Source organism: Gorilla gorilla, chromosome 19, assembly GCF_029281585.2.
Source record: "Gorilla gorilla gorilla isolate KB3781 chromosome 19, NHGRI_mGorGor1-v2.1_pri, whole genome shotgun sequence".
In the NCBI taxonomy this organism is placed as follows: Eukaryota; Metazoa; Chordata; class Mammalia; order Primates; family Hominidae; genus Gorilla; species Gorilla gorilla.
Genome location: NC_073243.2, coordinates 71160287 through 71185807, shown reverse-complemented (window position 1 = coordinate 71185807; position 25521 = coordinate 71160287). Strand labels below are relative to the sequence as shown.

The 25521-nt window shown below is 38.8% G+C and overlaps 1 protein-coding gene across 3 annotated transcripts in view; it reads right to left on the bottom strand.

Moving 5' to 3' along the window:
• Positions 1-587: 587 nt before the first annotated feature.
• Positions 588-25521, bottom strand: part of TTC33 (tetratricopeptide repeat domain 33) — a 41400-nt gene continuing 16466 nt past the window's right edge. For all 3 annotated transcript variants that reach the window (XM_019013526.4, XM_019013527.3, XM_063700779.1), the window contains exons 3-5: positions 16235-16316; positions 14330-14461; positions 588-2599 (exon numbers count right to left, since the gene is read on the bottom strand). In XM_019013526.4, coding sequence (XP_018869071.1) covers positions 2246-2599; positions 14330-14461; positions 16235-16316 — 568 coding nt within the window. In that variant the 3' untranslated portion in view covers positions 588-2245. The remainder of the gene's footprint in view (positions 2600-14329; positions 14462-16234; positions 16317-25521) is intronic.

Genomic DNA, 25521 nt, shown 5'->3' with positions numbered 1-25521 from the left:
GGTGCATTTTTCTCTTCACGCATAGAAGAGTATGAGCTAAAATAAGCATTTTGAGGGGTCTGCAGAAATGAGCTGCCTTCCTTCTCCATAACTTACTGTTTCTTTTTCTCCTCTATCTTATGTCTAAACTATTTTATGTCTTATACCTGGGTAAGATAGAGACTAACTTGGCCTACCATGCCAGTACAGAGGAAACACTAGGTTCTTATAACAGGGCCTAGTGGCCATATGCATTCCATCCTGAGTCTTGCCTCTTTGGGACTTGAGCTATAGACCCTGTCAAGAAAAATCCCACTATCTCTCCTATAATACTGGAATCAGAGACTTCTTACTTTCAGATAAGGAAAGGATTACAAAAAAAGTTCTCCTTTTTTAAAATCAGAGGAAATTGAGGTTAAATATCTCCAAACTAACTCAAGTTCTTCATAGAAATAGCTAGCACTTACTGAAATAGCTGGCATTACTTCATGTGTGAGGCACCATGCAAGGTACTTTAAATATATTAAGTTCATATAAGAAAGACACTAAGTAGATCAATCTAATTTTTCAAAAGCTAACAATACAAAATAATAGGAAAATCTTCAAAATGCAGAAAAAAACTATTTATTCACAAATTACACAATAAACAAACATCCATTACTCAAAACAATATACCAAATGTTGAGTACTCACTTCTGTAGATACCTATTTACGTTTTGAGAATGTTCTTTATTAAACAAAATAAAATAATTAACATATTTTTGGAGCACTCTGAAACTAACCTCTCTAACCAGAGCTAATTTTCTGATGATATAACTTAAGGAAAGAATATTCTTTTCAAGGCAAGTGCTAATTTCTCCAACCCTGAAAAGAGATATGCATTCCAATAAAACGAAAGTTTTAAAAACCATCTTCATAAAAAATGTAGATCATTACTTATAAGCTCCAACAGTAGTAAGATCTTTAACATAAAGTGGGCTACTTTCATCTCTAACAAAGATAAAATTAATACACCAATAGTATCTTCCTGAGTGTCAGAAGTAACAGAACCCAACAGTTCTATATTATTATACTACAATATATAGTATAAAAATAATAGTTCAGATTAGCAATGACAGTATTGGTTTGTGAATATGACTGTGGACTTTCAATAAAATATTTTTTTAATATAGCCTTTTCATACTCATGAGATTGTACTATAAATCACATTCCAATTTCTATGTATTTTGTGCTTAAGTTATTTATTAATTGGCACTCTATTAACAGCCCTACTTTTTTATTTTTAGAAAGATATAATTAGCTATTTAAAATTGTAATTATTTTTCATTTCACTGAGTAGTTTCAAAAAAAGTTATCTAGAAAAGTAATTCCCAGTCATCAAGCAAGAAGTAAGTTGTTTCCAGGGTTTTTAAAGCTTTGTAAAATAAAGAAAAGAAAGTATTGGTTTTGACTGGGATAATATAGCAGTACAATTGTCATTAACCTATCTGTAAAAGCCATTCATTTAAAAATGCATATTTTAAAAATGACTCATTTGTGGTAAGGATTACTTACTGTAACAATTAAAAAATAAAACCATCATTCTCATATTTATCAATACTTTACACTTTTACCAAATACTGAAGGAGACAACTATAATTGTTACAACTTCAAAGTCAAAACAGAAACACAAATCAGAATTAAGAGAAACTTCAGAAAATGTTCAGAATGTACACATTTGCGAGCATTTTCAGCCAAACTTTCAAAGATTCCACATATAACCAAACGACAACTTTGAATCAAAATGAATGTCAAAAATATTCAAGCTTTCTGACAGACTAATGAAGCAAGAAAAAGACAGCAAAGATTAAGCGCAGTATATTTCTCAGAGGGAGGGAAATCACACACTTCCTTTATCATAAAACGAAAGTTGAGACAGCATTTCAGTAACATTGATCAAATTATTCACTATTCCACTATTCAAGAATACACTTTTCAAGTTTTGTCTTTAAAATGTATTCATTTACATATTCAGATTAAACTAAGTTTATTAATCAAAGACCATTTTACTCAGAATTTTAACCTTGAGAAATATAAATCATAACTTATCAAAGCATATTCCAAACACTATACAATAATCCTGCCATTTTAGTTTTTATATGCCTCATCTGAAAAACATATTTTACAACCAGGAGTTCTCCTATCTATCTCCAGAGTAAATGTCTCTAAGTCAAAACTTCAAGAGGCAATCAAAAAGACAGATTCAAATAATCCTATGCATACTGCTTCATCGGGCTTTGATAAAAACAGAGCCATCTGGTGGTGTAGCACCATCCTCCTTTTCAGTTACAGTCTCTACGGCCCCAGAAGCAGACACAATAACCATTGTTTTATTTGCTGAAACTGTCTTCTCTTTCTCAGCAATAGCTGCACAAACAGCAACAATCTCATCACTTTCAAAGTCATAGTCTGGAATTGACTTTGGTGAAAAGTGTGTTACTTCAGCTGGTGCTTCACTTTTTTTAATCCTCTGTGCTACCTTCTGCTGCTCCTGGAGCGTTCTTGCCCAAGAGAGGTCTTCTTTCCATATTTCAGGGTTCATTGGATAGATGTGAAGGGCTACTTGAAAACTTCGAATTGCCTAGAAAATAAGGTCAGAGTTTTTTGTTTTGTTTTTAAAAATTAGTATGTTTAATACAATCCTGTGTGTTTGTGTACATATATACTGTACACATACACATCCTAATGCATTATCTTAATGTACTAGAACACAAAAGATGGAAGCTACGGTGTTGCCCTAAACACTGGGGAAAAAAATTATAGAAGTGTGAAAGAAAGTGACTGACAATATGCTTATGGACTAAAAGCCATTAGAATGGGAGTACTCATAATAGGGCTAAAGATAAAGCAAATATATTCTCAGCTTCAGTAGACCAGTAAGTATGTACATTTGGGGATTTCCTGGGCTAACCCACAATCACAAAGGTACCAGGAGTGGATATCTTTGAAGTTAACAGTTTAGATCCTAACAATGTTAACATTTATTGACTGTTTATTACATTCTAGGCACTAAAGATTTACATGTATTGGGCCGGGCACGGTGGCTCATACCTGTAATCCCAGCACTTTGGGAGGCCAAGGTGGGCGGATCACCTGAGGTCAGGAGTTCAAGACCAGCCTGGCCAACACAGTGAAACCCTGTCTCTACTAAAAATACAAAAATTAGCCAGGCATGATGGCGGGTGCCTGTAATCCCAGCTACCCAGGAGGGTGAGGCAGGAGAATCGCTTGAACCCGGGAGACAGAGGTTGCAGTGAGTTGAGATCACGCCATTGCACTCCAGCCTGGGCAAAAAGAGCAAAACTCCATCTCAAAAAAAAAAAAAAAAAAAAGATTTACATGTATTAACTCATCTATCCTCACAATAATCATATGAAGTAGGTATGGTTATTGTTTTCAGTACTATTTTAGAGAAGCACAAAAAGAGTAGAAACCAAAGGTATCAGCTGGGAATTGGCAGAGCTGGGATGCAAATTCAGGCAGTCTGGCTTCAGAGTCCATTCTCTTATTCATTATATTATACTGCTTAGTCACAAGAACTCCACTACAGTCTGGATAAAGGTCAACCTCAGCACTACTGACATATTTGGCTGAGTAATTCTTTATTTTGGAAGGGCTGTCCTCTATAATGTAGAATATTCAGCAACATCCCTGACCTACACTCACTAAATCCAATACAGCTTCCTTTCCTAGTTGTGATAAACAAAAATGTCTCTAGACATGGCAAATGTTCTCTGGGGGTAAAACTGCCCTCCAGGTGAGAACCATTGGTCTAAATCTATTATATGTTGTTTTCTCTGAGTATACTTAGTCTCTGGATAGAAGATTCTCATGCAAACAGATTAGTTTTAAGATTGCACTTAATCGGCCAGGCACCATGGCTCACGCCTGTAATCCCAGCACTCTGGGAGGTCAAGGCAGGCGGATCACCTGAGGTCAGAAGTTCAAGACCAGCCTGGCCATGGTGAAAACCCGTCTCTACTAAAAATACAAAAAATTAGCCAGGTGTGGTGGTGCATGCCTGTAATCCCAGCTACTCGTGAGGCTGAGGCAGGAGAATCGCTTGAACTCGGAAGGCGGAGGTTGCAGTGAGCCAAGATCGCACAATTATGCTCCAGCCTGGGCAACAAGAGCGAAACTCCGTCTCAAAAAAAAAAAAAAAAAAAAAGATTGCACATAATCTACAGATTTACAGTCTAATAGGCCCTTTAGAGAAGTCATAAAGAAGACAGATACATCACGGCTCACGCCTGTAAATCCAACTCTTTGGGAGGCCAAGGCGAAAGCATGGATCACTCGAGACCAGGAGTTCAATGACAAAACCCCGTCTCTACTAAAGATACAAAAAAAATTAGTTGGACGTGGTGGTGGTGCCTGTAATCCCAGCTACTTAGGAGGCTGAGGAAGGAAAATTGCTTGAACCCCGGAGGCAGAGGTTACAGTGAGCCAAGATGGTGCCACTGCACTCCAGCCTGGATGAGAGAGCAAGACTCTGTCTCAAAAAAAAAAAAAAAAATACACAGAGATAGGTATATAAAGCCGTATTTGGCCAGGCGTGGTGGCTCATGCCTGTAATCCCAGCACTCTGGCAGGCGGAGGTGGGCAGATCACGAGGTCAGGAGTTCAAGACCAGCCTGGCCAAAATGGTGAAACCCTGTCTCTACTAAAAATACAAAAATTAGCTGGGCATGGTGGCACCCTCCACGTGGTGGCTACTCGGGGGGCTAAGGCAGGAGAATCGCTTGAACCCAGGAGGCAGAGGTTGCAGTGAGCCGAGATTGCGCTACCGCACTTCAGCCTGGGCAACAGAGCAAGATTCCGTCTCGAAAAAAAAAAAAAATTAGCTGGGTGTGGTGGTGTATGCCTGTAATCCCAGCTAATTTGGAGGCTGAGGCAGGAGACTCACTTGAACCCAGGAAGCAGAGGTTGCAGTGAGCCAAGATGGTACCACTGCACTCCAGCCTGAGCGACAGAGCGAGACTGTCTCAAAAAAAAATAAATAAATAAAAATTAAAAATTAAGGTACCATGGGAATTGTGCTTTATGTGTTCTTAATATTCTAATAAAAATCCACCTACATAGAAGTGTTAAAAAATAAATACCTCTTCATGGCATAAAGCTAATGCCTTAGGAAACATTAAAAGTTATTTTATTCATATTTACTAAAATTTTAAAACAGCAATAAAGCTCACCCATTTAAAACATGCAATTCAATATTCACAGTTACACAGCCGTTACCCATAATCAATTCTAGAACATTTTTATCACCCCCAAAGAAAATTCCATACCTACTGGCAGTTACTCCTCATTTCTCCCCAAAACCCCAGCTCTAGGCAAGCATTAATTTACTTGCTATTGCTATATATCTGTCTATTCTGTATATTTCATATAAATGAAATCATACAGCCTTTTATGTCTGGTTTCTTTCACTTAACATATTGTTTTTAAAGTTCATCCGTGTTGTAACAGGCATCATTTCTTTTTAATGCTGAATAATATTTCATTGTATGGATATACCACATTTTGTTTACCTATTTGTCAGTTGATGGCATTTGAGTTGTTTCCACTTCTTGGCCATTTTAAATGCTGCTGCTATGAACGTTTATGTAAATGTTTTTGTGTGGACATATGTCTTCATTTCTCTTGGGTATAAAGAGTGGAACTGTTCTGTCATATGGTAACTATATGTTTCATTTTTTTGAGGAGCTGCCAGACTGTTTTCCAAAATGGCTATAACATTTTACATTCCCACCAGCAATGGACGAGGACTCCAATTTCTCCACACCCTCACCAACACTTCATATTGTCCATCTTTTTTATGATAGTGAATGTGAAGTAGTACCTCAATGTGGTTTTGATTTTCATTTCCTTGACAAGTAACAATGTTGAGCATCTTTCATGTGCTCATTAGCTGTGTGTGTATCTTCTTTGGAAAAATATCTTTTCAAATCCTTTGCCTATTTTTAAATTACATTATTTGTCTTTTTGTTATTGAGTTGTAAGAGTTTTTTACAGAGTCTACATACTAGACCTTTATCAGATATATGATTTACAAATATTTTCTTCCATTCTGTGAATTGCCTTTTCACTTTCTTGACAGTAACTTTTGAAGCACAAAAGTGTTTAATCTGAAGTCCAATTTTTATCTACTTTTTTCTTTTGTTGTTTGTGCTTCCAATGTCATATCTAAAAAATATTAATATATTGCTGAGTCCAAGGTTACAAAGATTTACACCTATGTTCTCTCCTAAGAGTTTTATAATACTTTTAGTTCTTATGTTTAGGTCTTTGTTTGGTTTTGAGTTAATTTTTACATAAAATGTGAAGTAAGAGTCCAAAGTCATTCATTTGCATGTGGATATCCAACTGCCTCCGCACCATTTGCTGAAGACTATTCCTTCCCCCATTAAATTGTCTTGACACCCTTGTCCAATTAACTGTAAAAATGCAGGTTTATTTCTGTACTTTCAGTTCTGTCCCACTGATCTATATGTCTACATTATGCCTATCTAAGTACTAGACTGTCTTGATTACTAATGCTTTCATATTTACTAAACTTAAATATACATATGTATTTAAAGTAAATCCAAAGAGCTGCAATTACATTTTTAAATTTAAGATAGTTTAAAATCTCCCAAGGGCACTCCTCTTCAAAGAACTTCACAAAACAAAATGGCAGAGGAGTACCATCAGCAAGATGGCAGAGTGGGAAGCCATCATCCAACAAATACACCAATTCAGCAACAATTCAAACAAAATTCCTTTGTGAGAAATCCAGAAACTAACTGAAAGGCTCCTGCACCCTGGATGAATAAGAATCCACACTCATCAAAGCCAGAAGGGAGATTAAGAACACCCTCTCACCAGAATCCTACTCCCATCACAGCTCCATAGGATTGGGAAGAACCCTGCAGCTCCAAGCTACCCTCAAGGGAAAGAATGAGTTGGTCTGAGTGTCCAATGCCCCAACTTCTACGGTGGCTACAAAAAGTACTGGTTTCTGTCTTGCCTGTTTTTTGGACCACTGTTAAAACAAGTCCTACATAATCTAACCACCTACAGGAGACCAGAGATAATGGAGGTTTGGAAGAGTAGTCACCCTATCTGTTCCCCCAGCTTGGCATAGAGTGAGCGAAGAAAATTCCCAGCTCCCAGATTTTGCCTAGGGAGGAAAAGAATTGGTCCACACTGTGTCCAATGCCCCAGTTTTTATGGGGACTACCAAAAGGACTGGCTTCTGTCTTACCTGTAGTGGAGTACTGATGGAATTTGGCAAAATCCAGCTGCCTGGGGGCTAGGAAGAACAGAGAGGGATATTTGGGCTGGAAGTTGCTATCACCCCTTCCCTGAGCTGGGCACAAAGTAAATGGACAGAATCAATTTTAGAAGTAAGAATAAAACTAGGGGCATCACACTCATGAATTTCAAAATATATTACAAAGTGACAGCAAACAAAACAATACAATTCTGGCATAAAGTCAGATATATAGACCAATGGAACAGAATAGACAGCCTACAAATAAATCCACACCCAACATAGTCAGCTGATCTTCAACAAGGGCATCAAGTATACATAATGAGAAAAGTCTAGTTTCTTCAATAAATTATGCTGGGAAAACCGGATATCCACGTGCAAAAGAATGAAAATGGATCCTCATCTTACACCATAAACAAAAGTCAACTCCAAGTGCATTAAAGACTTAAATGTAAGACCTGAAGCTATAAGACTCCTACAAAAAAAACAAAACAAAACAAAACAAAAAAACAGGGAAAACCTTCATGACATTGGTCTTAAAAATGATTTCCTGAATATAACACCAAAAACATAGGCAACAAAATCAAAAATAGGCAAGTGAGATTACATCAAATTAAAAGGCTTCTGCACAACAAAGGAAACAACCACCAGAGTAAAAGGAAACCTATGGAATGGGAGAAAACATTCGCAAATCATATCTAAGGGTTTAACTTTCAAATATATAAGAAATAACTCAATAGCCAAAAAACCTAGTAACCTGATCTTAAAATGGGCTAAACACTTGAATAGACATTTCTCTAAATGGCTAACAGGTATATGAAAAGATGCTCAATATCACTAATCAGGGAAATGCAAATCAAAACCACCATGAAACATCACCTCACGAGTCCCAGCTACTCGGGAGGTGAGGCAGGAGAACTGCTTAAACCCGGGAGGGGGAGGTTGCAGTGAGCCGAGATTGCACCATATCACTCCAGCCTGGGTGACAGAGGGAGACTCTGTCTCACCTTGCTCACTCAGTGCTCAGTGTTGCCCAGGCTGGAGTGCAGTGGCGTGATCTCGGCTCGCTGCAACCTCCACCTCCCAGCCACCTGCCTTGGCCTCCCAAAGTGCCGAGATTGCAGCCTCTGCCTGGCCGCCACCCCGTCTAGGAAGTGAGGAGCATCTCTGCCTGGCTGCCCATCGTCTGGGATGTGAGGATACCCTCTGCCCGGCCGCCCAGTCTGGGAAGTGAGGAGCGCCTCTTCCCGGCCGTCATCCACTCTAGGAAGTGAGGAGCCTCTCTGCCCAGCCGCCCATCGTCTGGGATGTGGGGAGCGCCTCTGCCCCACCGCCCCGTCTGGGATGTGAGGAGCGCCTCTGCCCGGCCGCGACCCCGTCTGGGAACTGAGGAGCGCCTCTGCCCGGCCGCGACCCCGTCTGGGAACTGAGGAGCGTCTCTGACCGGCCACCCCGTCTGAGAAGTGAGGAGCCCCTCCGCCCGGCAGCTGCCCCGTCTGGGAAGTGAGGAGCATCTCCGCCAGGCCAGCACCCCGTCCGGGAGGTGGGGGGGCAGCCCCCGCCCGGCCAGCCTCCCCGTCCGGGAGGTGGGGGACGCCTCTGCCCAGCCGCCCCGTCTGGGAAGTGAGGAGCCCCTCTGCCCGGCCGCCACCCCGTCTGGGAGGTGTACCCAACAGCTCATTGAGAGCGGGCCATGATGATGATGACGGTTTTGTCGAATAGAAAAGAGGGAAATGTGGGGAAAAGGAGAGATCGGATTGTTAACTGTGTCTGGGTAGAAAGAAGTAGACATGGGAGACTCCATTTTGTTCTGTACTAAGAAAAATTCTTCTGCCTTGGGATGCTGTTAATCTATAACCTTACCCCCAACCCCGTGCTCTCTGAAACATGTGCTGTGTCCACTCAGGGTTAAATGGATTAAGGGCGGTGCAAGATGTGCTTTGTTAAACAGATGCTTGAAGGCAGCATGCTCGTTAAGAGTCATCACCACTCCCTAATCTCAAGTACCCAGGGACACAAACACTGCGGAAGGCCGCAGGGTCCTCTGCCTAGGAAAACCAGAGACCTTTGTTCACATGTTTATCTGCTGACCTTCCCTCCACTATTGTCCTATGACCCTGCCAAATCCCCCTCTCTGAGAAACACCCAAGAATGATCAATAAATACTAAAAAAATTTTTTTAAAAATTCAATTAAAAACCTCAAAGCATAGGTTTAACAATTAAATAAAAGCTAACTCAAATTAAAAAAAAAAAAGAAATATCACCTCACATCTGTTAAAATGGGTATTATCACACACACAAAAAAGGTGGCCAGGTGCGGTGACTCACACCTATAATCCCAGCACTGTGGGAGGCCATGGTGGGCGGATCACCTGAGACCAGGATTTCAAGAGCAGCCTGGCCAACATGGCAAAACCCTGTCTCTACTAAAAATACAAAAATTAGCCAGGCGTGGTGATGGGCACCTGTAATCCCAGCTACTCGGGAGGCTGAGGCAGGAGAATCACTTGAACCCGGGAGGCAGAGGTTACAGTGAGCCGAGATCACACCACTGCACTCCAGCCTGGGCAACAGAGCAAGATTCCCTCTCAAAAAAAACCAAACAAACAAAAAGGCAAGATGTGTCAGTGAGGTTATGGAGAAACTGGAACCCTTGTACATTGTTAGTAAAAACGCAAAATGGTGTAGCCATTATGGAGTTTCTTCAAAAAATTAAAATTAGAACTACCATGTAATAAAGCTATCTCATTTCTGGATATTTATCCAAAAGAATCAAGATCTCAAAGAGATATTAGCACTCCCAGGTTCATTGCAGCACTATTCACAATAGCCAATATGTAGAAACAACCTAAATGTCCATCAAAGGAAGAATGAATAAAGCAAATGGTATACACATAAAGTGAAATATTTTTCAGCTTCAGAAAAGAAGCAAATTCTACAATACACAACATGGATGGGACTTTGAGGACATTATGCTAAGTGAAAGAAGCCAGTCACAGAAAGCAAATTCTGCATAATTCCACTTATACGATATCTCTAAAACAGGCAAATTCATAGACTCAAAAAGTAAAATTGTGAGGCAAGGCGCAGTGGCTCACGCCTTTAATCCCGGAACATTGGGAGGCTGAGGCAGGTGGATCATGAGGTCAGGAGTTCAAGACCAGCCTGGCCAACATGGTGAAACCCTGTCTCTCTAAAATTACAAAAATTAGCCAGACACGGTGGTGCACGCCTATAGTCCCAGCTACTTGGGAGGCTGAGGAACGAGAATGGCTTGAACCCGGGAGGTGGAGGTTGAAGTGAGCCGAGATCACACCACTGCACTCCAGCCTGGGGAACAGAGCGAGACTCCATCTCAAAAAAACAAAAAACAAAAAGCAGAACAATAATAAAGCTCATAAACAAACTATTTTTCAAGAAAAAAACTCCTCAATTCTTAAGTGTCAACATACAACATTTATAAAGACTATAATTCAAGAATTTGTACTATTCAATTATAAAAAAGATAATGCAGCTTGACTCAAACAATGTCTACAGTAATTAACTAAACTAAAAATTTACAAGTGAATTTTTTTTTTTTTTTTGAGATGGAGTCTCACTCTGTCACTCATGCTGGAGTGCAGTGGTGCGATCTCAGCTCATGCAACCTCCACCTGCCAGGTTCAAGATATTCTCCTGCCTCCTGAGTAGCTGGAACTACAGGCACACACCACCATGCCTGGCTAATTTTTGTATTTTTAGTAGAGACGAGGTTTCACCATGTTGGCCAGGCTGGTCTCAAAACTCCTGACCTCAGGTGATCAACCCACCTCAGCCTCCCAACATGCTGGGATTACAGGCATGAGCCACCATGCCCAGACAAATTTTTTTTTTTTTTTTTTTGTAAATATAGGATCTTGCTATGCTACCCAGGTTGGTCCAAACTCCTGGCCTCAAGCAATCCTTCTGCCTCAGCCTCCCAAAGTGCTGAGATTATACTCGTAAGCCAGGATGCCCAGCCCCTCAAGTGAAATTTTAAAAACTCTCAATCATCTTCCTTTTGTCTGGAAATTATCACTTGTCCATCCCATTACTACCATTACAAAAGTGAAACAATAAAAAGAATCAAACGATGCAACTGAAATTTCTAATTAAAGATTTGCTCATGCAAAATATTAAAACCAATGGCTAAAATGAGACTTGGAAAACAGAGAAAACATTAGTAAACAAAATTAGTATTTATTACACATTGGCATGAAGAAAAGCAAAAGCTGGCAATGAATTACACAGAGCCCGAACAAGGGAAGCCACAAAGCTAGTTCCAGCACTAAAGGCTGAGAACTCTGGAAAGCCAACAGAAGAATCCTTCCTGATACTGTTACCTCCTGGTATTCATTACCTTTCCCAATCTCCTTCCCTCTCTCTACCTTCTTCTTCAGGATAAATCCCTTATGTATTCCTTTCTCACCATCCCCATTCCCTCATACAGAATTTTTAACTCCCAGAACCTTTCTCTTCAGCTTTTTTTTTTTTTTTTTTTGAGACAGGTCTGGCTCTGTCACCCAGGCTGGAGTGCAGTGGCGCGATCTCAGCTCACTGCAAGCTCCGCCTCCCAGGTTCACGCCATTCTCCTGCCTCAGCCTCCCGAGCAGCTGGGACTACAGGCGCCCGCCACCACGTCCAGCTAATTTTTTGTATTTTTAGTAGAGACGGGGTTTCACCGTGTTAGCCAGAATGGTCTCAATCTCCTGACCTTGTGATCCGCCCGCCTCGGCCTCCCAAAGTGCTGGGATTACAGACTTGAGCCACCGCGCCCGGCTTCAGCTTTCTTATTCTCTCATCCTTCCACTTCTTAAAATCTCATTCTCATAAAGTCTTTTATATATATATATATATACACACACTATATATATAAAATGTATACCATATACATACATATTTTTTATATATATATATATATGTATCTCCTATAAACATTTTCCAATGTTCACATCCAACTCTTACAAAGTTTAAATAATCATTCATGGAGATATACCCAACTACTGACTTTTAATTTACTGCCTGTGCTATTTACATACATAATTTCCTATGGTTTTAGTCCATATGTATATATAGTAAGAATTGTTAGATGTTAGAAATTCTAGCTTGCTTTCAATATATTTTACATAGTGTCCCTTCATTATGACATTTTGATTCATCTTTTTTTACCATTCTAGTCTTTTAAGAGAACAGCTTAAATCTACATAAAAACAGAGAAGATTCCTAAAAATTACATTTAAATGGCAAAAAAAAAAATACAATTCTTCTAAGAATTTCACAGTATTAATGAATAGAGCCATATCAACAGAAAAAAAAAAGTCGAACTGGTACTCTTAGTCAAAAAAATTTAAATATTAAATTATTTTTATTGGATGATTCAAAGTCTCTCCGTCTCACCTGCAGTGTATTTTCTTTCCTTATAAAGGACAATCTTTACTAAATATTATGTCCTAGAGATTTGTTCCATTACCATAGACACTATTAGCAAAAGAGATAGTGATGTATAAATTTTTAATAAGGGAGGCAAGGAAAAAGTATTATATGATAGGGTTTTCTTCCTCTGTTAATCTGTTAGAAAACTAAATTCTTTGAACTCTTTTTTCCAACTCTGGTATGATTTAAGTCTTCATGTAAAAAGAGAGAAGTTGACAATGCTAAATGGCAAGAAAAAAACAGTACTTGGTTAAAATGGTTTCTATCACTGTGAATCTCATTTAGATTACCATTAACTTACTTTAATCAAATCAATTATTTTCTCATAGAAATTCCTTACTATTTCTGAGAATTTGACAAACACCTTTTTTGGTAAGTAGAAATAATGATACATTTATAAGAATGCCAGAAAAAAATCTAAGTCATCCACAATTTACTAAAACCACTGTTAGTAAGTTTAAATTTTGAATTTATCAGTAATTTTAGTCTTGCAAGAAACTTTTAAAATTTGTTTTGTTTTGAACTGTAAAAAATAAAACCATTTTTAAAATCTTAATTTACTTAATAACAAGGAGGAAATTTGGCACTGTATATTAGATTTGCAAACACTTGTTAAGAAGTTAAATTTCGTTAGCTATCAGGTGTATATAGCCCTGCCAAAAGAAAAACAACAGGACAGCTGTCACAGCTAATTCTTACCTAGATAGCCTCTGCTACTAACAAGGTATAGTCCAGACAAATTGAGAGATGCATTAGGTACCAGTTTACGGTAAACATTACACAATGAGTATTTCATTTGCACACATTTCTACTCTTCCTCTTTATCCCCTCAATAAGCCTAACAACTTTTCAGTCTAAATGTTCATCACCATTACTCTCCCATATTCTATTGTCTTCCTTCCCCTATATAATCTATTAGCGGTTTTGTCTCCACAGTGATACTAATACCACTTTATAATGTGGTAAATGTAATGATCCAAAGAACTAAGCCAAAAAGTTGCCTATTGTCTATTTAAATAAGGTTTACCAAATGCCAATGTTTTATGTTAATTTTTTTTTAATATCCATGATGTCAAGTAACTGAAAAATATTCTGATCATGATATAATTAGTGTCTATAATAAAAAAGATGTTCAGTAATACCTCTGAACTGTTTATGGATTAATACCTTTAAGAAGTAATTTGCTAATTGTTTTTTGTATAGATTTGATAAACGGCTATTCACTTTTGGGTTCAGTTAATCAAAAATATGTCAAAATAGACTGGGCATGTTGGCTCACGCCTGTAATCCCAGCACTTTGGGAGGCCGAGGCTGGAGGATCATTTGAGGTCAAGAGTTCAAGACCAGCCTGACTAACATGGTGACACCCCGTCTCTACTAAAAATACAAAAACATTAGCCAGGCATGGTGGTGCATGCCTATAGTCCCAGCTACACAGGAGGCTGAGACAGGAGAATCGCTTGAACCCAGGAGGCGGAGGTTGCCGTGAGCTGAGATTGCACCACTGCACTGTACCCTGGGTGACATCAAGACTCCATCTCAAAAAAAAAAAAAAGTCAAAATATACTTAAAATTTCTGCATTATAATAATCTGACTTCCTCACCAGGATTATCTCTCCTAAACCAAGTTGAGCACGTCCCAAAGTCTGCCAAGACTCCCATGAATGTGGATTTCGCTGGACGGCCATTTCTGCTGCATGTACTGCTGGGAACATTTCATGAAGAGACATTAGCACCTATAGGCAAAAAAAGACCAAAAAATCTGTCAGTAATATTCATAAACTAGCAACTACATAAAAAACCCTTTTCATTTTTTAAGATATATTTTTAGTCCAGTAAAAATAGCATTTCAGTGATTTTTACCCCTTACTCTGCCATTCAGGGTAAGAAATTATAGTTCTCTTTTCACCCCTTATGTAACTATGAAAATGTAAACCATTCCCTTTCCAGTTATTGAATCTTATGTCCATCTGGTCAAAACCAAGTGGTCATATCCTAACTATGGTGGCTCAGAGGTATTTTGAACTCCCAATTCCACTTCCATTTATTCTATTTACAATGTGGTTTTCAGGGAACCCCAGGTATTGCCATTAAACTAGGTGAATTAATTTGTTCAACCAGCCATCCCATCCCTAATGAACATCTTTATGTTATAAAAAGTATTTAAAACATTCCCTAGGCCTTCTCACTACTGGGCATTTCAAACCATACATACTAGAAAGTTAGGGTTAGGGTTAGGGAGAGTTAGGGTTACCAGAGAGTTCTAGTACCCTCCACTGTGGTCTGTGGGAAGGGGCTGGATTTTATCTATAATCTTTAGGACCATTAACACTTTAAAAGATTTGTGATACAAACATTATTATCAGGTTCCAAATTAAACAAGTCTTCATAAAGCTTGCCACAAACCTGTCATTCATATATACATATTTAAGATTGAAAAAGGAATACAAATGAAGGTCCTCATATCACTTGATTCAGATGACATAATTTATTTGGGTTTTTCCTGGTTAAACTAAAGTCAAAGGTGACAAATGTGTGTCCTATATTTGAGATCATGATTTGAAAAATATTTGTTAGGTGTGCAGATTAAGGCTGAATTGCAACAATTCCCTGCCAAAAATATGTTTAATGCTCTGTGTGAGACTTTTAAAATCACTTGGATAACCTATTCAAGTGCTCAAAGGTTTTCTTTACAGACTTTCCTACAAAATATTAGAAACATGTTTTTAAAGTACAAATGTTATTTTTAAGCTATTAATAAAATTGCATCTATGCTGACCTTTTGCTAAGTACTAAGCCATTTTTAGAAATATCTCATCTAGAACCCAATCCATCCTCATTTTTAAGAAAACTGAACTATTTTGCTATGTCTACTATATTTAATCACAAGGAAAGCATATGTTTTTCATCTAAGAGCTCAACAGCGACTTTTTATTTATTTTTTATTTACTTATTTATTTTTTTGAGATGGAGTCTCGCTGTGTCACCCAGGCTGGAGTGCAGTGGCACTATCTCAGCTCACTGCAACCTCCGCCTTCCACGTTCAAGTGATCCTCCTGCCTCAGCCTCTCAAGTAGCTGGGACTACAGGCGTGTGCCACCACGCCCAGCTAATATTTGTATTTTTAGTAGAGGCAAGGTTTCACCATGTTGGCCAGGGTGGTCTCGAACTTCTGACCTCAAGTGATCCACCCACCTTGGCCTCCCAAATTGCTGGGATTACAGACATGAGCCATGGCACCTGCCCACCAGTGACTTTAAAAGATAGCCATCAATTCCTATCTTACAATAGTTAGGCTAAAATAACAGTTAACTTCATTGTGAAGGCAAATGAATTTCCAGTTTTATGCATAAGACAGAACCATAAATAATGGTGAAATATTTTTTCCCAAAGAAATTGTATTTGAAAAAGAAAATGGGAGAAAATGCTATTTTGCCTCATCATTGCTCACTCACCAAACAAACATAGCACAATTTCATAAGGAAAGTGAAATTCTTCATAATTATTACCTGTGATTTCATCTCGTATAGGGTAGCATCATTTGGAGTTAACTGTAGTGCTTCATCCCACTTCTGAATTGCCTCCCGATATCTGTGGTTGTTAAAGTTATATCAATGCCATATTTTCAATATGCCTTTTTTTAGACTTTCAAAAAAAATTTTTATTGTAGTAAAATATAAAATTTAACATCTTAACCATTTAAGTGTACAGTTCAGAGGCATTAAGTAGCATTAAGTACATATAGTTCATTCACCTTTGTTTGCAACCACCACCACCATTCATCTCCAGAACTTTTTCATCTTCCCAAACTGAAACTCCATACCCATTAAACAATAACTCCTCATTGCCCCCTCCTCCACCCCCGGGCAAACACCATTCTACTCTTAGACTACTTTCAGGAGGAGCAGTCATGTACTTTCAATTCAACAGTTTTTTGGACTACTTTCTAGTCCATGAAATATATGTAAAAATCCAAAATAAAGGATTAGCAAATTAAGTCCAGCAACTTATTAAAGTACAAAATCCACATGATCATGTAGTGTATCCTCAGAAAAACTTAGAAATGGGTTCATATGTAACAGATAAGGGAGAAAAAAGTACATGCCACTAAACAATACTTGGTATAATTTAACACCCATTTCTGATTATTTATAATAATAATAAAAGTATATACATTAAATAAATTTAGTACCGTGGTGCCATCATCTACTAAGCTTTAATGATATAACCTCTAAAAGCAGTAACTATATCACCTAAAAAGAAAGTGCTTGCACTTCTTTAGGCATATTGTGGGTGACTTCAAGCCTCTCTAAACAATATTTCCAAATGTTACTGTAGATGCGACAGGAAAAACTTTGGAAATTAATTTATTGATGTATTCCTTCATAACGATCCTTCCACTCACAATTTTCTAACAAAGGTAGCAGTAATAAATTCTGCAAGACTTAATAGTAGCAAATGTCTTTCCTCCAGCATTAGAAGGAAAAGGTTGGACTGTTTGTCCAATCTTTTTTCTACCACTCCCTACACATACCTGTGCTCCACCCAGCAGGGTTTTTATAGTCCCTACCCACATATCATGCCTTTGTTAGTATGGATCCCCTGCTACACATACACACACACATCTGTATTAGTTCATTCTCACGCTGCAATAAAGAACTGCCCAAGACTAGGAAATTTATAAAGGAAAGAGGTTTAATTGACTCAGTACCGCAGGGCTGGGGAGGCCTCAGGAAACTTACAAGGATGGCAGAAGGGGAAGCAAACACATCCTTCTTCACATGGAGGCAGGAGAGAGAAATGAGCACTGAGCAAACAGGGAAGCCCCTTATAAACCCATAAGATCTCGTGAGAACTCAGTGTCATGAGACCAGCATGGCAGAAACTGCCCCCATAATTCAATTATCTCCACCTGGTCCCATCCTTGACACGGGGATTATTACAATTCAAGGTGAGATTTGGGTGGGGACACAGAGCCAAACCATATCACATATCTAAGATTGCCTTCCTACTCCTCTTCATCTATTCAAAGGCTCCTCCTCTAAGACCAAGTTAAAATGCTCTGTTCTTCATGAAGACCTCCTCCAGTGGCTCTAGCCCACTATGAGTACCACTTCAGACCACATAGCAACACTTATATTTCCAAAGCATTTTATGTTTTACAAAGCACTTTCAATACAATTATTTAACATACAATTATTTTCCCAAAAAGTTAATTCACTTACTACTCAAAGTAAGTGAATATAAATTTGGTATTATTTGCTTTTTTAAAAATTATTTTGAGAGACATAGTCTTGCTCCGTTGCACTGGCATGATCACAGCTCATTGCAGCCTTGAACTCTTGGGCTCAAGGGCCTCCCACCTCAGCCTACTGAGTAGCTAGGACTACAGGCATATGCCACTATGGCCAGCTAATTTTTTTATTTTTGTATTTTTGTAGAGACAGGGTCTCACTATGTTGCCCAGGCTGGTCTCAAACTTCTGGCCTCAAGCAATCCTCCTGCCTTGGCCTCCACAAGTGCTGAGATTACAGGGGTGAGCCACCATGCCTAGCCTCAAGTTTGGCATTACTTGTTCTCACTTTATTGATGAGGAACCAATGGTTGAGAGCAGCTAAAGGACTGTCAAAGTCCTGCAAAAGACAGGATTTAAAGCTAGCTCTTAAAAATACAAGACCAATACTTTCTGTAACTATATCAAGTATGCCTCCCATTTAGTTCTGCTCTGATTCCTCCTTGTATTTTTGTCTTCTCTTCTCTAATGAGTTCAGTAACGAAAGGGTAGATTTGTTTATATGCTCTACAGTACCCAGAACATTTCTGGGAATGTAGAAGGTACTAATATAACAGATTTTTTTTTTAGACAGTCTTGCTCTGTCACCCAGGCTGGAGTACATGGAGTACAGTGGCATGATCTCAGCTCACTGCAACCTCCACCTCCCAGGTTCAAGCGATTCTCCTGCCTCAGCCCCCCGAGTGGCTGGGACTACAGGCACATGCCACCACACCTGGCTAATTTTTGTTTTTTCGTAGAGATGGGGTTTCACCATGTTGGCCAGGCTGGTCTTGAACTCTTGACCTCAACTGATCTGCCCGCCTCGGCCTCCCAAAGTGCTGGGATTACAGGCATGAGCCACCGTGCCCAGCCTAATATAACAGATTCTATCTACCTCATTTGTCCTACCTTCTCCAAGTCCTGAAGGCAGCAGAGAGCAGCATATAAAGCAAGAAAAGAGGGGACAGATGTAGCATGCTCTTAACACAACAGGAAAAAAAAAATGGTAATAAAAACAAATTCTATCCTAAGACAAAAGTGGTAAAAATGTAAATTCTTACTTTGTTCCGTTCATTATTTCATATATAGAAATTATAAGAAATCCCAAGACTAGGGGAATGTGAATATAGGTAGAAAAAACCAAAAATATGAGAATTCTAGGTTTATCAGAGGGACCATAAGAACTTGGATGTTTGAGGTTTCAGAAGTCTTTGACAGCTTTTGAGGAAGGGGCTGAAGGTCTTTTGTCTCTAGAGCAAGGGGTGACATAGTAAAGGTCCATATAGTAAACATTTTAGGTTTTGTGAACCATACAGTCTATCACAACTATTCAACTCTACTAATGTATCCCAAAATAAGCCATAAACAATGCATTCAAAAAATGGGCATTGCTGTGTCCCAGTAAAACTTTATTTATAAAAACAGGCTGTTTTTATAAATAAAGTTTGCCAACCCTAGATCTACTTGGCCCAACCACTGTTAAAAGCTTATCATATTTGTCAAATTTACTTTTTACTTCCAGTCCTATTTTCTGCCCAACTCAACCAGAGGAAGTTATCGCCCCATAGAAGGCATTTGTGGTCATCACTGTGACTTGGAGGCACTAGTGGCAGAGGGTCAGGGATGTTAACATTCTTCAAGGCAAAGAGCAAGCCTGCACAATAAAGAGCTGTCTTGCTGAAAATACCACTAGCACTACTGCTGAGAACAGGATGGCTTATCCCATACCCAACCCCACAAAACTGTTTATGTTCCTAAGCTTAAGTTGTCCCAAGTATGAAATAAACTAAGAGGTTCAAGGTGACAATGACCATCACTAGTTTTTTCTTTTTATTAGGCAGGTATGCATGTGTGCATATACATACAAACACACATACACACACACACGTGTAAACACAGGCTCACAGATTTGAGAAAAAAGAAAAATGTCCTCTCTTCTCAACTGCACTGTCTTTTATTTTGAAAGCATAACCATTGCTGCAAGCAGAGGCATCACTCAATGAAATGTGCTTTGTTGCCAACGAGGCCTATAAAGGTTTAAAGGAACAAGTGAGCTGTTTTCCATGCTAAACAAAGCAAGAAATGGTGGGTATTTACTTCACTATAATCAACTTATTCAATTCTTCCCCCTTCTCATTTCTCTTTGGTTTACTTCTGTTGGCCTGCAAACAAAGGGTGGCACCACTTAGTTCCTCCATTTTTAGATCACAGGAAACTTGGCACTGAACAAATCAATAGTCTCTCATAACTTCTGCAGCATATCTCTTAATTCAACTTCAGTTTGGAACAGACTGAACAGACACAGCCCTACTGCAGCTGTTGGATAGGAAGCATTAAAAGATAAAAACTTGGTTTAAAGTCACTGTGGTTAATAAATGACCAAAGTCTGATTCCGCCAGTTTAAGGACAATCTTAACAGTATGCAACTGAAGTAGCACAAGGAAGGAAGCAAAGGGAATAGTTCCATGGACTACAACAGGGCAGGATGAGATAATGCCCTACACTGAGGTAAAGAACAGCTGGCGATCAAGCTAAATAAGTTAGATAGCACACTCATTTACCAAATAGAAATGTCAACGTGTTTAGCTACTTTACTCCCAATTAGACTTCTAATTTACTGTGGCTTTAAATTTAATGAGCTATATAGTTAACAGCTTATTCACTTTATAAATATTTACTGGGCACCCACCCTGGGACAGGTAGAATTCTAGTAATAAGTACTAAGGATGCAGCACCCAACAAGATATAAAAGGTCCCTACTATTCTTCTAGATCTTACTTTCTAAAGTGTATGCATGTTAGAAGGGGACAGGGAAAGAAAGACAATAAACTAAGTTAAAATATAAGTGCCGTGATAAAAGACAAATGGAGGAATGTGATAGGGAGTGACCAAGTGGCTACTCGGAATGGGCGGTCAAGAAAGGTCTTCCTAGGAACACATTCAAGCAGAGACCTGAGTGACAAAACGTGGTCAGACAACTGAAAATCTGGAGAAGGTCCATTCCAGGCAAAGGGAAGAACCTGGGGCAGAACCAAACCATGTTTTGTGGAAAGGAAATAAAACCAGAGGAAAGGAAGTCAGAGGTCAGGGAGGTGGGCCGAAGCCAGGATCACAGAGAATACAATAAGCCATAGTTATGCATGTGGATTTAATTGTATGTGTGATGAAGAATCCACAGAGTTTTTATACAACAGTGAGACATGAATTACTGATTTACATTTTTAAAAGATCAATGAGACCCAGAAGAATAGACAGTAAGGGTACAAAAATGTACACAGGGAGGCTAGATATGAGATAACCAAAGTAATTTAGGTATGAGATAACCCTAGATAAGGATAGAAGTGAAAACAGAAAGAGGAAAAAAGATTTACAACACACTTAAAATGTACAGTTGGCTCAACTTGGACTTGGTATGAGTGAAAAAAAGAAAGAAATCCAGGATAATTTGGGTTACCTGGAAAACAGAGCCTGAGGCCAAAGCTTACTGGCTAAATCTTTATTGAGTGGATAGGATCCCACGCAATCAAGAGTGAGGGAAAAACAGAAGTAAGGCATGAAGAAAGAAGAATAAATACAAGGTCTATGTTAAGCTGGCAACAGCTCCACAAACACAGATGATTGTTGATCTGGAGAGCAAAAGGAAAGGAGCAAGCAAAGATTAAAAAGGAGAGGACATGGAGACAAGGACAAGCATGATAGCATGGTGGTGTGGAAGATGAGAGAGCAGTGTATTTAGGAAGAGCGTGGTCACCTGTGCTGAATGATGAGAAGCACAATAAATGAGAACAGAGAAGTGATGACTGGATTTGACAACATGGAGGTCACTGATAACCTTTACAAAAGCAGTTTCAGTGGATTCATGGGGACAGAAATATGACTGGATGGTTCATCAAGAAATGGAGTTTGTAGTGCAGCGGGAGCAGAGAAATGGCAGAGCATTTGGAGAGAAGCTTTTTAAATGGATGTTATCAGGGTATGTTTGCATGCCAGCAAGAAGGAGCCGAGAGAAAAGAAGAAACAGATTATATAAAAATGAGAGGACAATTTCAGAACAACGTTCCTGAGAAGGCACAAGGGGATGGGGTCTAGAGTACAAGTGGAGTGGTGGGCCTTTGATAAGAGCAGGGCACTTCATTACAATGGAATGATGACAGATCATATAGGCACAAATACAGTAAGGTTGGAAGATGTGCTGGTGAGAAAATAAAGTCATTCTACACTGACTGTATCTATGTTTTTCCACAGAGCATGAGGCAAAACCACTGTCATTAAATATACTGATGTGAGTAATCAGCAGAAAGTGGGTCGCACAGCAAGATCACCCTCAAATTTACATTAGTAGGTATACTTTTCTAGACAAGAACAAAATGCATGGTAAATTCTAATTTATATTCCTGCTTCATACACATACAACTGATTCTAACAGAAAAATCAGACCAGTTAGCTAGACAGTCAAATATCACCATCTAGTGGCTGAAACTTTAAAAGCCAACATGTCAAAGTTGGGACTAACACCGTGACTCTTGAGAAGGTATAACCTAGTTTGTAATAATTCTAGAAAAAGCCATTTGAACAAAATAATTTACAAAAATATATATTACTACTACAGGAAATATACCAAGAACATATAAAATCCTAAAATATTATATCTAAAGTACATTCACTTGGTGCTTATTAGGTGCTAGGTAGCATGCTTTTACATGGACTTTGCTCTTTAATCCTCCAAAATTCTATAAGATATGTATCACCATTTGACCTATGAGGTAGAAATTGACAAAAAATAACTACCCAAAGTTTATGCAGATAGAAATGATAAAGTTGGGATTTGAATGAAGGTAATCTGACTTCAAAATCTACACTCTTAACCACTATACTCACTATACCAACTCTATTAAGCACCAAAATTTCTTGGGGGTTGGGTAGAAGAGTAAACCAGATTTTTGTTAAAAAGAATCATGAATACTCTAAGGTAAGACTTCTGAATTTAAAAACCACTCAAGGTTGAGCATGGTGGCTCAGGCCTGTAATCCCAGCACTTTGGGAGGCCAAGGCAGGAAGATCACCTGAGCCCAGGAGTTCGAGGCCAGCCTGGGCAACATGGCAAAACCCCATCTCTACTAAAAATACAAAAAATCAGCCAGGCATGGTGGCGCACACCTGTAGTCCCAGCTCCTCAGGAGGCTGAGGGACAAGAATCACTTGAACCTGGAAGGTGGAGATTGCAATGAGACAAGATCGTGCTACTGCACTCCAGCCGCCTGGGCAACAGAGCGAGGCTCCACCTCAAAAAAAAAAAAAAGACTGGGAACTTCTGCTACTATCCTACAGGTGATGCACAAGAGTTACTAAAGAAGGCTGACAGAGTGATAAAATAACCAAGACCCGAAAATACATAATATCCAGATTCAAAACTTTACTGAAATCTAAATTATCTCTGTCAATTAACTTGCAATATAACAGCAAACTCAGAACACAAAGACATCATGAACACATATAAAGATATATGAAACAAATATAGAATTATTTTACATTTGACAAGCACTCAAAACTTTGTTTTTTTAATCAAATTTACTGGTGTGTAATTTATATATCAAAAAACGTACCCACTTGAAGCATACTTTTTGATGAGTTTTGAGAAATGTATACACTCATGTAAATACAACCACAACCATCACAATAAAGAACATTTTTGTCAATCCAAAAAGTTCTCTGTGCCCCTTTCTCGGGAAACCTACCCCAACTGCTGACCCCAGACAACTATTGATTTTTTCTGTCACTATGGATTAGTCTTTAGACAGATTTATAAAATTGGAATCAGACTGTGTGTACTCTTCCTGACTTCTTTCCCTTAGCATGTTTCTGAGATGTCAATCATTTCTTTTTACTGCTCAATAGAATACTATTGTATGGATATACCACAATTTATTCATTCATTCACCTGCTGACGAACATTTAGGTTGTCCCAGTTCATGGACACTATTAATAAAGCTGCTAGAGACATTGTTGGAACAGTCTTTGTGTGGATATAATGTTTTCATTTCTTCTGAGTTAGTATCTAGGAATAAAACTGTGAGATTGTACAATAAAGTATATATTTAACTTTATGTGAAACAGGCCGGGCACAGTGGCTCACGCCTGTAATCCCAGCACTTTAGGAGGCCAAGGCAGGCAGATAACCTGAGGTCAGGAGTTTGAGATCAGGCTGGCCAAGACGGTGAAACCCTGTCTCTACTAAAAATTCAAAAATTAGCCAGGCATAGAGTGGTGCGTGCCTGTAATCCCAGCTAGTCGGGAGTGCTGAGGCAGGAGAATTGCTTGAACCCGGGAGGTGGAGGTTGCAGTGAGCTGAGATCATGCCACTACAGTCCAGCCTGGGCAACAGAGCAAGACTCCATCTCAAAAATAAAATAAAATAAAATAAGTGAAACAACCAGACAGTTTGCCAAAGAGGTAAAGCTATTTTACATTTTCATGAGCAATGTATAAAAGTTTAACTTGCTCCATATCTTTGCCAACACTTGATAATGTCAATCTTTTCAATGTTAGCATTCTAGTAACTAGGTAATAGTATCTCATTGTGGTTTTAATTTGAAATTTCTTGATGACTAATAGTCTTGAGCAGCTTTTTGTATGCTTCTTGGCCATTCATATATTTTCTTTTGTGAAGCATCTGCTCCAACTTTTTACCCATTCTTTACATGAATAGCTTGTCTTCTTCCTTCTGAGTTGTAAGAGTTCTTCTATACTCTGGAAACAAGTCCTATGTCAGATATATGGACTGGAAATATTTTCTCCCAGCCTGTGGCCTGACTTTTCATGTTCTCAATAAAGCCTTTTAAAAACTAGAAGTTTTCATTTGTATCAACTGACCACATACATGTGAGTCATTTCTGTATCATATATTATTTTCATTGATCCATGTATGTCTATCTTTACACTAGTACTATGAAGGTATAACATTCAAAAACACAGTTAAGGACTTAAGTAATATAAGTTCCCTAAGTACATTTTATTTCATAAAATTCTTTTGGCTAGTCTAGATTCTTTGCATTTCCACATAAACTTTAGAATAAGCTTGTCAATTATCTCAAACGCAAGCTTGCTGGGATTTTGATTGGAATTGCACTGAGTTTACAGATCAATTTCTGGAGAACTGATGTATTAACAAAATACTACCTTCCAATCTATGAGCATTGATATGGTTTGGATCTGTATCCCCACCCAAATCTCATGTCAAATTGTAATCCCCAGTGTTAAAGGTGGGGTCTGGTGGGAGGTGATTGGATCATGGGGGCAGGTTTCCCTCTTGGTACTGTTCTCGTGATAGTGAGTTCTTGCAAGATCTGGTTGCATAAAAGTGTGTAGCACTCCCACTCCCCACACTCTCTCTTCCTCCTGCTCCAGCCATGTGAAGTGCTGGCTCCTACCTTTGCCTTCTGCTATGATTATAGCTTTCCTGAGGCCTCCCCAGAAGCTGAGCAGATGCCAACATTATGCTTCCTATGCAGCCCGCAGAACCGT